General features: G+C 51.1%; 1 protein-coding gene across 2 annotated transcripts in view; it reads left to right on the forward strand.

Moving 5' to 3' along the window:
- Nucleotides 1-1,577, forward strand: part of TNK2 (tyrosine kinase non receptor 2) — a 119,927-nt gene extending 118,350 nt beyond the window's left edge. Inside the window, exon 20 of one of the 2 annotated variants that reach the window (XM_063622081.1) lies at nucleotides 1,419-1,577. In XM_063622081.1, the coding sequence (XP_063478151.1) occupies nucleotides 1,419-1,574 (156 nt within the window). In that variant the 3' untranslated portion in view covers nucleotides 1,575-1,577. Of the gene's footprint in view, nucleotides 1-72; nucleotides 94-1,418 lie in introns of those variants that run through there. The other variant, XM_063622087.1, reaches the window with a different exon arrangement.
- The last annotated feature ends 10,615 nt before the right edge of the window (nucleotides 1,578-12,192 follow it).

Below are 12,192 nucleotides of genomic sequence, written 5' to 3' on the forward strand. Positions count from 1 at the left end.
GTGTGTGTGTGTGTGTGTATACAAACATAAAACACGAATGCCAACTGGAGTCATTCTTTCCATGGAGCCTAGAAATAAGAATGGATCAAGCCTGTTCTGCCTCCCTCGTCAAGTGCAAAGTTCTCCCAAGACCCCGAGAATCCTTCGGTGGGGGTGACGCTCTCGTGCCGCCTCCGGCTCCCATGTCCTGCCTGTGGCTTCCTGGGCTCCACATCCCACAAGGCATTTCTGCTTCGTCCTCTGTCTCTGCGTCAATCCCGGTGTGAGACGTGGCGTTTCTCTTTGATTTCTGCCCCCATGACCCATCTCCACGAGGCACCCACCTGCTGGAGAGCTCTGACTGTGATCTCCAGGCCACTGGCCATGCTGCATGGCCAGCTGCTGCCTGTTGCCAAGAGGTGGGCAGTCTGTCCCCCAACCCCCCACACTGCTGCGCCCCACCAGAGCCTCCCCCTCCTGCTGCTGCATGGATTACCGGGTGAAATACAGGACCTTCAGCCACATTGAATTTCACATAAATGACAAATCTTCTTTAGTATAAGGGTTCCCAAATCTTGTATGTGATTATAATACTTAAAAAAAATCATCTACTGTTTATATGAAAGTAACATTTAACTGGATATTCTCTACTTTGCTAGATCTGGCTTCGTCTTCCTTCCTAAGGCTCTCCTCACCCCTCCCTCCCAGATCACCCCTGACCCTGCAGATTTTGGCCACTCTATAAACTGGAGCAATTCTGGTCTCCCCAGACCTCATCCCAAAACTCAGCCCAGGTCCACGCCACTGTGTCTAAATCCCTTGGAGACAACTGCTCCTTTATTAGTTCAGGGCACCCACAGTTTATGTTTTTGTGTTTAATCCCTGTAACCTGTTCCTTTTGTCCCTGCGTTGCTGGTATGGTATTTCCGTTGCACAGAAAGGCCTCCTGGGCTGACCTCAGGGTGGAGCAGGCCCTCAGTGCCTAGGCAGCATCAGTGACGTGGATCGAGAAAGGATGTACCCGAGAAGCCGGTCAAGGAGAACAAGAAGGGGGCATCCCGGGAGGCTGCTCCCAGGAAAAAGCCTGGTGGGAGGGCAGGGGCCTTGGACACGGGGACCCAGCTCCCCACCTGAGAGGCCTGGGAAATCATTCCTGGAGTAGCCCGGCCTTGCCCGTTGGGCAGTATTGGGGAGGGTGGGGGAAAACAGCTTCATGGTCAGACGAATTTGGGAAACTTCCTGTAAAGTGGTGTTTGTTTCAGAGCTTTGACTAGGCCAGTGCGCAGTGTGAATTTCCAGAAGCAGGTGAGAGCACAGCCTTCTGCAAGCTTGTCATCCACTGTCTTTTTTTTCCTTTTTTGGGAAAGCTGTTCATGCAAGAATGCTCTGTTTGGGGAAACGCAGCCTCACACCCTCCTCTCCCCTAATCCTGTTTCTAGGCTCATCAAGCTTTCCAATTTGCGTCTTCAGATATCCAGAAGCTTGAAGGAGCAGCCCTGTCACCAGACACGATCCTCGCAAAGGGACAGTCTCCGCCAGCCTCCATGGAAGACGGACAGGCCCACAAAGGGGACAACAAATCAACTGGCAAATGAGGCGCTCAGCCAGCTTGGGAGTTCTGCTTTCCATTTTAAATTAATACACTGGCCTTCTGGTTTGCACATCGGTTGTCCTCCCGTGGGTCTGGCTGGCAGGCATTGGTTTCTGAGGGGCTGGCTGTGTCTGGGGCAAGGTGGAGACCTCAATCCTGGGCTGCCGGGATGGGCCAAAGTGACCTTCGATGGAGCATCTCCCAACTCTAGAATTACAGGGATTTATGAAATGTGGATCTTTCCTGAATGTTAAATTTGCTGAGGGCCAAAGGGGTCAACCATCTCAGCAATGGGCAGGGGCCAGAGGTGCATGAGGGAGGAGAGAAGTGAGGAGAAGAGAGATGGATCGGGGTACAGGAGATCAGGCACAGGCAGGCAGGACAGGGGCCCAGTGCAGGAGGGCGGTAGTGGGGACGGTGTGGGGAACAGGAGGTGGGAGGAAGCAGGCTGCCGTGCAGGCTGACCCCAGGAGAACCAGCCGGAGGAGAGGGGTTTCCCTGTCCAGGAGGGCTGAGAGATGGCCGAGGCTCTGCTGCAGCCCTGGTGGAGGCCAACCCTGGGAGAGCCTCCGTTCTGAGCTCTGGCTCCTGGGGAGGAAGGGCCAGCCGCCAGTGAGGGCCCTGCCGGGGTTCTGGGTGGCGGCAGGAAAGCTCTGGGAACCTGGATTCAGAGCCTCCTGGGCCTTGTCTTCCTGTTTGGATGGTACTTTCAATGGCCACTGCTCTGGTCCTGCTGGCCCGTCCCGGGTGTGAAAGGAGAGAGGGGCTCCTTGTGGGCCTGTGGAGAAGGGCGAGATCCCTTTCTAGAGGACCTCCTCGGCCTCCACTTCTGCCGGGACATCCATGGCAGCCGATTCCGTCTCTCCCGCCTGGCGCACCTGAGCTCACAGCTGCCCATTCTTCTGCTGGTAGACAGAGCTGGGACAGGCCTGCCACTCCCTGCACCCCCCCAACCCCCACACATCCCGGCCCTGTCCCTGGATGCCGTCAGGGCCTGTTCCCCACCCAGTTCCCAGAGCAGCCCGGAATGAAACTGTATTTGAAACATCCCCTTACTTCCTTGTTCCTCTTGGCACCGATCACCTCGGTCCCGGCCCCAAAACACTCATTGTGCCAGCATCCTCCAGAATCAGAGACCCAGGCAGACTGAGAGTCCCACAGCGTCAGAGCTGAACGGGGTAGCGACCGACCAGCTCAACCTCATTTCACAGACGAGGAAACTGAGTCGCAGGGTGGGGAGGGGCCAGCAAAGGCGGCACGGCAGTGAGACCGTCCCCATTTGGGGACCTCCGTGACCTCCCCGAACTGAACAGCACCCATGACAGAGGGCTCCTCTATCCAAATCCAAAGGCCAAGTCCTCCAGCCTCCAGGTGGTCGATGACAGCAGGGGCCATGCTGCCCCGTAACCTCTCTGTGTGCCAGGACCACCCGGCCTCCTTGGCTGCCCAGTGGCGAGTCCAGCTCGGCCTCCTCCCGGGCCCCAGCACCCCCGGCACGTTTTCTGACTTTACATAGGTGATCGGGTAAATAGTGTCACCTGCACAAGCCTCAGTGTATCCATCTGGGAAAGGGGAAGGACCTCCCAGCAGTTTCTTCTCACAGTGGTATTGCAAAGCGAAAATGAGATTCAGATGGAGACGCACGTGGGGAGGGAGGCTGTGAGGCCTCTGCTAAGGCGTAAACCCGTAACACACATGACTGGCTCTGCTCAGGCCATCGGCTCTGGGGCCGCCTCGTCCCATGTGGGCTCTGGCTTTGCTGACACCGTTCCCTCGTCTGGAGGCTCTTCCTCTGACCCTCGGTGGACCCACTTGACAGACGGTCTGATGTGCCTTCTTCCTTTAAGGAAGACGTGGCGTCCTTCTGGTTTTGGAATCAGACCGAGCTGGGTTCGAATCCTGTCTGCTGAATGGTTTTGGTTGCAATGGCTTCTGCTTTCTTAGAAAAAGTCCCAGATTCAGCCGGGCGTGGTGGCTCACACCTGTAATCCCAGCACTTTGGGAGGTCGAGGCAGGTGGATCATGAGGTCAGGAGTTCAAGACCAGCCTGGCCGACATGGCGAAACCCTGTCTCTACTAAACACACAAAAAATTAGCTGGGTGTGGTGGCATGTGTCTGTAATCCCAGCTACTCGGAAGGCTGAGACAGAGAATTGCTTGAATCCGGGAGGTGGAGGCTGCAGTGAGCTGAGATCATGCCACTGCATTCCAGCCTGGGCCACAGAGCAAGATTCCGTCTCAAAAAAAAAAAGGGGGAAGTCCCAGATCCTTCAGATGGCCAATAACAACCTTGAAATGTCCGCATCTGGCCACTTGCCTCGGCACCACTTGGGGAAACAGGTCCCAGGGCAGACTCACAGGCTGAGGCTCCAGGGAGCGCACAGCCAGCCCCAGAGCCTGCACTGAAATCAGCTTCCTCAGGAGATTCTGATGCTCACAGAGCTTGGAAACCTGAAGAACCTACCTCCTGCCTCGCTGTGTAAGCCCAGCTCACTCATCCCACTCCCTCTGCCCTAATCCTCCTGGACTTCTTTCAGATCCTTGGATGGGCAAAGTGTCTCTCTACCTCAGGGCCTTAGCACATGCCATCCCTCGGCCCACAGCAGTTGTGCCAGCCTCTCCCTGGCTAACCTCACCCTCCTCCACTGGCCCCTGGTCAGACATCCCTCTGCCAGCCTCTCACTGCCAGCCAAAGTCGGTATCCTGCTGTATGTCCCTAGCGTGTCTCTGCTTTGCCTTCATAAGGCTTATCGCGATTATAATCATTTGCCGGCCTTTCTGTTTATCATCTGCTTCCAGACCAGGCTGATGAGAGCAGAGACACCAGCCTTCCTCCCCACAGCCTTTATCTCTGCTTCTAGCTCCACCCCTGGCACAGACAAGCACTTAATAGTCATTGTTTCAACAAAAAATGAACCTTTCAGTTTAATTTTCTCATCTGTAAAACAGGATGTTAACATCTACTTTTTAAAGATTCAGGCCAGGCACAGTGGCTGACATCTGTAATCCCAGCACTTTGGGAGGCCGAAGCGGGTGGATCACCTGAGGTCAGGAGTTCAAGACCAGCCTAACCAACATGGTGAAAACCCGTCTTTACTAAAAATACAAAAATTAGCTGGGCATGGTGACGCATGGCTGTAATCCCAGCTACTCAGGAGGCTGAGGTAAGAGAATCGCTTGAACCTGGGAGGCGAAGGTTGCAGTGAGCCAAGATTGTGCCATTGCACTCCAGCCTGGGTGACAGAGTGAGACTCTGTCACAAATATAAATAAATAAATAAATATTCAATGAGTAGAGATTATTTGTATATATATTTACCTGCTGTAATTTTTTTAAAATTATTTTTAATTGACAGAGATGGTCTGTATTTCTGTGTACAACATGGAGGGTTTTCTCAAAAATTTTTAACTTTTTTTTTGTGTGTGTGGTAGACACAAGGCCTCACCGTGTTACCCAGGCTGGTCTTGAACTCTTGGCTTCAAGCAGTCCTCCCACCTCCACCTCCACCTCCACCTCCTAAAGTGTTGGGATTATAGGCGTGAGCCACCACACCGGCCAACATGGTGTTTTGATATATGTAAAACGACTAAATCAGGCTAGTGAACACATGCGTTACCTTACAAATGTATGATCGTGTGTGGTGAGAACACTTTGAATCTACCCCATCAGCCATCTTCGAGTGCACGATACACTTACCATAGTCACCGTGATGTGCAGTAGACCTTTAGAACTTATCCTTCCAGTTTAACGGAAGTTTTGTGTCCTCTGACCAACGTCTCACCAATCCCTCCATCTCCAGCTTCCAGTGACCACCTTTTGACTCTGTTCCTACTGAGTGTGACTTTTTAACGTTCCGCGTATAACTGAGAACATGCGTTATTTATCTTCTATGGGTGCTTATTCTACTTCACATAATGTCGGCCAGTGTTATCCATGTTGTCACAAAACAGAATTTCCTTCTTTTTAAAAGGTACATAGTATTCCATCATATATCTATACCATGTTTTCTTTATCCATTTATTCGTTGATAGGTTGATTCCATATCTTGGCTATTGTGAATATTGCTGCAGCGAACACTGGAGTGCAGACATCTCTTTGACATACTGATTTTAGTTTATTATTTTTCTATTGCTGCTGAACAAATCAATGTGTTTTGTTGTTGTTGTTGTTTGTTTGTTTTGAGACAGAGTCTCGCTCTGTCGCCCAGGCTGGAGTGCAGCGGCGCAATCTCGGCTCACTGCAAGCTCCGCCTCCCGGGTTCACGCCATTCTCCTGCCTCAGCCTCCCAAGTAGCTGGGACTACAGGCGCCCGCCACCACGCCCGGCTAATTTTTTTGTATTTTTAGTAGAGACGGGGTTTCACTGTGTTAGCCAGGATGGTCTTGATCTCCCGACCTCATGATCTGCCTGCCTCGGCCTCTCAAACTGCTGGGATTACAGGTGTGAGCCACCACTCCCGGCCTGTTTTATTTTTAGAGACGGAATCTTGTCTGTCACCTACGCAGAAATGCAATGGTGTGATCATAGCTCACTGCCGCCTCAAACTCCTGGGCTCAAGTGATCCTCCCACCTCAGCCTCCCGAGTAGCTGGGACCACAGGCATGAACTACCACACCTGGCTAATTTTTAAAATTTTTTGTAGAGACAGGGTCTTGCTATGTTGCCTAGGCTGGTCTCAAAGTCCTGGGCTCAAGCAATCCTCCTGCCTTGTCCTCTCAAAGGGCTGGGATTCCAGGTGTGAGCCACTGCACCCAGCTGACCACTGCTTTTATATACTCTGGATATCCACCATGTAGTGGAATTGCTGGACCCTATGGTAGTTCTATTTTTAATTTTTTGAGGAACCTCCAACTTTGCCATAATGGCTGTACTAATTCACATTCCCAGCTGTGTACAAGGGTTCCCTTCTCCCCACATCCTCCCCAACACTTACTATCTTTCGTCTTTTTGTGAAAACCATTCTAACAGGAGTGAGGTGATGTCTCATTGTGGTTTTAATTTGCATTTCCCTGAGAGTTAGTGATATGGGGCATTTTTTCATACACCTGTTGGCCTTTGTATGTCTTCTTTTGAAAAATGTCCGTTCAAGTCCCTTACACGTTTTAAAATTGAATTACTTGACTTCTTGCTATAGAGTTGTTTGCATTCCTTATGTATTTTGGAAATTAATCTCTTATCAGAAGTATGGTTTGCAAATATTCCCTCCCATTCTGTCAGCTGCCTCTTCACTCTGTTGATCGTTTCCTCTGCTGTGCAGCAGCTTTTTAGTTGATATAATCCCATTTGTCTATTTTTGCCTTTGTGGCCTGTGCTTTTGGAGTCTTATCCAAAAATTTAATGGCCCAGACCAATGTCATGGAGTTTTCTATGTTTTCTTCTAGTAGTTTTACAGTTTCGGGTCTTACACTTAAGTCTTTAATCCATTTCTAGCTTACTTTTGTATATGGTGTGAGATGAAGGCCTAATTTATTCTTCTGCACGTGGATATCTTTTTCCCATCAGTGTTTATTGAGGAGGCTGCCCTTTCCTCAGTGTGTGTTTGGCATCTCTGTCGAAAATCAATTGACCATAAATGTGTGTATTTATTTCTGGATTCTCTATTCTGTTCCATTGGTAAATGTGTCTGTTTTGATAACAGTACCATGCTGTTTTGATTACTATAGTTTGTAGTAGATTTTGAAAAAGAGAGAGAGCTAATATATTAAGAGGCCAAACACAGGAGATGCTTAATGAATGGTGACTTTAAAAATAACAATGACACAAGGGCATGACAAACGAGGTGTGCGGTGTGAAAGGCGCTGACAGAGTTCGACAGTTAGCAAGTCCGTTCTCTCGGGTGGTCATTCTGGCCGCTGGCCCTCAGGAGTCCTTGAAGCCTGGACGGGGGCCAGCCGGGGGTCAGAGGTCGACACCTCCCCAGGCTGCCTGCTGAAGAAACATGCCCTGACTGGGAGCCGGCCCAGAGGAGCTGAAGGGCAGGCGGCAGGCGGTGGCTGTGCAGTTGAGGCTGGCTGGCTTCTCTCGGCTCACGACCAGAACGAGTATCAGTCCCATCGGACCGCAGCTGGCCCTCATGGGGAGCACAGCTTCATTGTGACAAAGATGACCTGGGCCAACTTGCCTCACCCCACCCAGTGGGGGGCTCCCCGAGGCAGGGGGCTCAGCCTTTTTTGTTCTTTGGGTGACTCCCCTGCACCCAGCACTATGCCAAGAACACGGCCAGTGCTTACTTAATGATCTTCAAATGAACCTGTGGGTTAATAAACGAGCAAAATGGCCTGGCTTGGTGCCTCGGTCCTAGGGTGGGAATCATATTTTAATGGACCAGGTGGCCTGGGTGTGAGGAGGGTGCCCTTAGAAAAGGAAGTGGCTCAGAACTTCCTGGTGGAGGGCGGTGAAGGAGCTGGGGATGGGAGGGGGAGGCAAGCCTGGACTTGCGGGTGACATGGTGGCTGCCTCCCAACATCTGAGCTGCTGCCCCAGAGAGCGGGTGAGGGGAGCTGGCTGGGCATGATGAGGAACCAACGCTTGTTAAATATAATAATAATAAAAATGCCTAACACTTTGTATTGTCAAGAAACATCATAAAGTTGGCGAGTTCTCAAGTTCCCTATTACTAGAAGGGCTCAGCCAGGGCTGGGCAGGGCTTGGCAGGGGCTACGGTAGGGCTTTGTGAGGGCTACTGTAGGGCTTGGCGGGGGCTACAGTAGGGTTTGGCGGGGGCTGCTGTAGGGCTTGGCGGGGGCTACGGTAGGGTTTGGCAGGGGCTACAGTAAGGCTTGGCGGGGGCTACGGTAGGGCTTGGCAGGGGCTACTGTAGGGCTTGGTGGGGGCTACTGTAGGGCGTGGTAGGGGCTACTGTAGGGCTTGGCGGGGGCTACTGTAGAGTCTTATTGCACAACTTTTTTTTTTTAAACTACAACTCACATAAAAATACATTTCCGCCTGGGGCGTGGTGGCTCATGCCTGTAATCCCAGCACTTTGGGAGGCCAAGGCGGGCGGACTGCTTGAGATCAGGAGCTCAAGACCAGCCTGGGTAACATAGTAAGATTCTGTCTCTACACAATATTTTTTTTTGATTAGCTGGGCGTGATGGCACATACCTGTGGTCCCAGCTACTCAGGAGGCTGAGGTGGGAGGATCACTTGAGCCCGGTGGTTGAGTGAGCCGTGATCGCACCACTGCATTCCAGCCTGGCCAACAGAGCAAGACACTGTCTCAAAAAAGGAAAAAGATTCGTAATGCAGTTCTCTACACATGCAGACACATAGCTTTTTGCAGTGCCCGGTGCCTGGCACAAGTCCAGGGAAGGCTTCAAGCCGGTTGGCCCCGGGGGCTCCTTTCAGCCTGGGGTTCTCTGCAGGCCCCGCTCCTTCCTGCCTCCTTCCTCCCTGTATTCCTCTTGTCCCTTTACCAGTAGCGGCCGTCTTCTCAAGCAAGTCAGGCTTTTGTTAATACTAACCTGAGAAAAACTCAGTTGGGAAGATAGAGCTTCATTTAAAAAACTCACAAGACTTTTGTATTATAAAATAATACTTAGTGTTGAAAAGATCGACAAGCAAAATGAACAAAATGAAAGTTACCCCTAATCCTACCACTCAGAGAATGCCAATGCTGCACTTTAGTACATTTCATTCTGGGCTTTTCTTCATGTTATGTAGCTTTTAAAAAAAGTTGGGATCATATTGCATAAGCCATTTGATAAACGTGTCACTTCACACTGTTTTATCACCCTTCCCCCGATTGCTATGTACAGTAGATCTTTGAACAACATGGGTTTGAACGGGGCAGGCCACTTACACACAGATTTTCTTCCACCTCTGCCATTCCTGAGACGGCAGGACCAACCCCTGACCCCCCTCCTCCTCCTCAGCCGGCTCAGCGTGAAGTCGACGAGAACGAAGACCTTCGTGATGATCCACTTCCACGTAATGAATAACAAATATATTCTCTCTTTCTTATGATTTTCCTAACAACAGCTCTTCTTCTCTAGCTTACTTTACTGTGAGAACATAGGGTATAATACATAGACCGATTATGTGTTAATTAACCGTTTATGTCATCAGCAAAGTTTCTGGTCAACAGTAGACTGTTAGTAGTTCAGTTTTTGGGGAGTCAAAGGTTATCTATGGATTTTCAGCTGCACGGGGGTTGGTGCCCTTTAACCCCTGAACTGTTCAGCAGTCAGCTGTATTCTTCCACAAGATCAGCTTTGAATTTTATTTATTTACTGTTTATTATTATTATTATTATTTTTTGAGACAGGGTCGCGCTCTGTTGTCCAGGCTGGAGTGCAGTGGTGCCATCCCCACTCACTACAACCTCTGCCTCTGGGGCTCCAGAGATCCTCCCACCTCAGCCTCTCGAGTAGCTAGGATTACAGGCACATCCACCACATCCGGCTAATTTTTGTATTTTTAGTAGAGACAGGGTTTTATCCTGTTGGCCAGGCTGGTCTCAAACTCCTGGGCTCAATTCATCCACCTGCCTTGGCCTCCCAAAATGCTGGGATTACAGGCGTGAGCTGCCACTCCTGGCCTTCCACAAGATCATTTTAAAGAATATTTTATATTCCATTGCACTAATGCACTATAATAGCCAAACTCCAGTTGTAAGCCAGCAGGTAGTTTCCAAGTGCTGCCATGTGCAAACATGTTTGTATACTTGGCTGGCTATTTCCTTTGAGTGAATTCCTAGAAGTAAATTTTAAGGAGTAGATGTAGAATCTTAAGACTTTCACCATGTCAGGCCGGGTGCGGTGGCTCATGCCTATAATCCCAGCATTTTGGGAGGCCAACGCTGGTGGATCACTTGAGGTCAAAAGTTTCAGACCAGACCAGACCAGACGGTGAAACTCTGTCTCTACCAGAAATACAAAAATTAGGCTGGGTGCGGTGGCTCACGCCTGTAATCCCAGCACTTTGGGAGGCCGAGGTGGGAGGATCATGAGGTCAAGATATTGAGACCATCCTGGCCAACATGGTGAAACCCCGTCTCTACTGAAAATACAAAAATTGGCCGGGCGTGGTGGCACATGCCTGTAATCCCAGCTACTCAGGAGGCTGAGGCAGGAGAATTGCTTGAACCCAGGAGGCGGAGGTTGCAGTGAGTTGAGATCGCACCACTGCACTCCAGCCTGGGTGACAGAGTGAGACTCCGTTTCAAAAAAACAAAAAGAATTAACTCCCATATATGAGGAAGAACACTTTTTAGGCTGCTGTCAATGAACAAAAGCAAAAACAGGATTTTAAAAAGAGGGAAGGAGAAAAAGAGTAGTACAGGAAGGGTGATTTCTGTGTTTACACTTTTTTAGCCAATAGACAGGTGGGTGGCTGGGCAAGGGCCCCACTAGGCCGTCTGCCCCTGAGCTGGCTGGCGGGGGCTGTGGGAGGCATCCTTTCCTTCTGGATTCTCTGGGAAGCCAGGAGAGTTCAGCCGCGCCGTATGCGAACGGTGGACTCCGTATGAGGTCTCACAGGGCCCCTTTTCTTGGCCACAGCCCCTTATTGAGGGGGGTCCTCAGCACCCCCTTCTCAGAATGGCTGCCAGTAACTACCTCCTGGGGTTATGACCGAACGGTATCCGTGCCAACACCTATAAACGTCAGAACATCGCAGTCACTTCTGCTATAACTCTTGTTTCAGAAGTGCTAATTTGTTCCAACATGATTGACATAGTAGGGTACAATTTGAGGTGTGAATTTTTCAATTATTTATGAGCAGTTTCATTTCGGGCGCTGTGCTGGCCACGGAGACCTGGGGAATGGGGGTAGATGGCACCTGAGTTGAAACCTACGGAAGTGGAAAAAGCCAGCAACCTGCGCCCGTTGGCCTGGGTTTCCTCTGGGTTTCGGATGTCGGAGACAATTTTTCACTGGTTTCCCACATTTCTGCAAGTCTCAGGAACAGATGCGCCGACGGCCTTTTGTTCTGGACTCTCTTGTCAAGGACGTGTATATAGTGAAAGTCTTGGCGCACAGGGCCAGTGTCTCCCTCTGGGGCAGAAGGGAGATTTGCTCGCTGTCCAGTGTAACAAAGACAACATCTACTCCGGGAAAGGTTGGGCAGCTTTGCTTCGCAGCCTCTCATGAGAGACCGGCGTTTCCTAAGCACGGGGTTCCTCGGCGGTGAGGCAAACCTACTGTGCCACAGACTCCACTCGGGGCCTCTGCGTAGCCCCTGTGGGGTTTGGGGAGCAAAGGAAACGGGAGTGAAGAGGAAGTTCGTTCACACGGAGCAGCGTGCTGTGCCGTGAGTGACAGAGTCCTTTGCTCTGGGCCAGCGTCTCTGGTCTTCTGCCAGCGTCCTTCAACCGTGGCAGGCTCGCCCGTGAGCTTGCAGGCCGGGGAAAGCTCAGGCCTTCCCAGATCTTCATACGAGGAGGTCTTTTCAGCTCAGTAAGTGGACTGTGAAGCGATGGTGTTCAGCCTGGCCCAGGAGGGAGCTGCAGGGGAGGCGAGGCTGGGGCACCTGTAGGTCTGTCTGGGGAAAAACCCGGGCCAGGAGGGCAGGAAGGGAAGCGGTTTGCCTGGGTTGGAAACAGCCCCAACAACTCCCTGGCCAAGAGCCGCCTCTTCCCTGAAGAAGGAAGCCTTGGGGAGCAGTCCCTGGGGCAACTGAGG

Source organism: Symphalangus syndactylus, chromosome 17, assembly GCF_028878055.3.
Source record: "Symphalangus syndactylus isolate Jambi chromosome 17, NHGRI_mSymSyn1-v2.1_pri, whole genome shotgun sequence".
Taxonomy (NCBI): Eukaryota; Metazoa; Chordata; class Mammalia; order Primates; family Hylobatidae; genus Symphalangus; species Symphalangus syndactylus.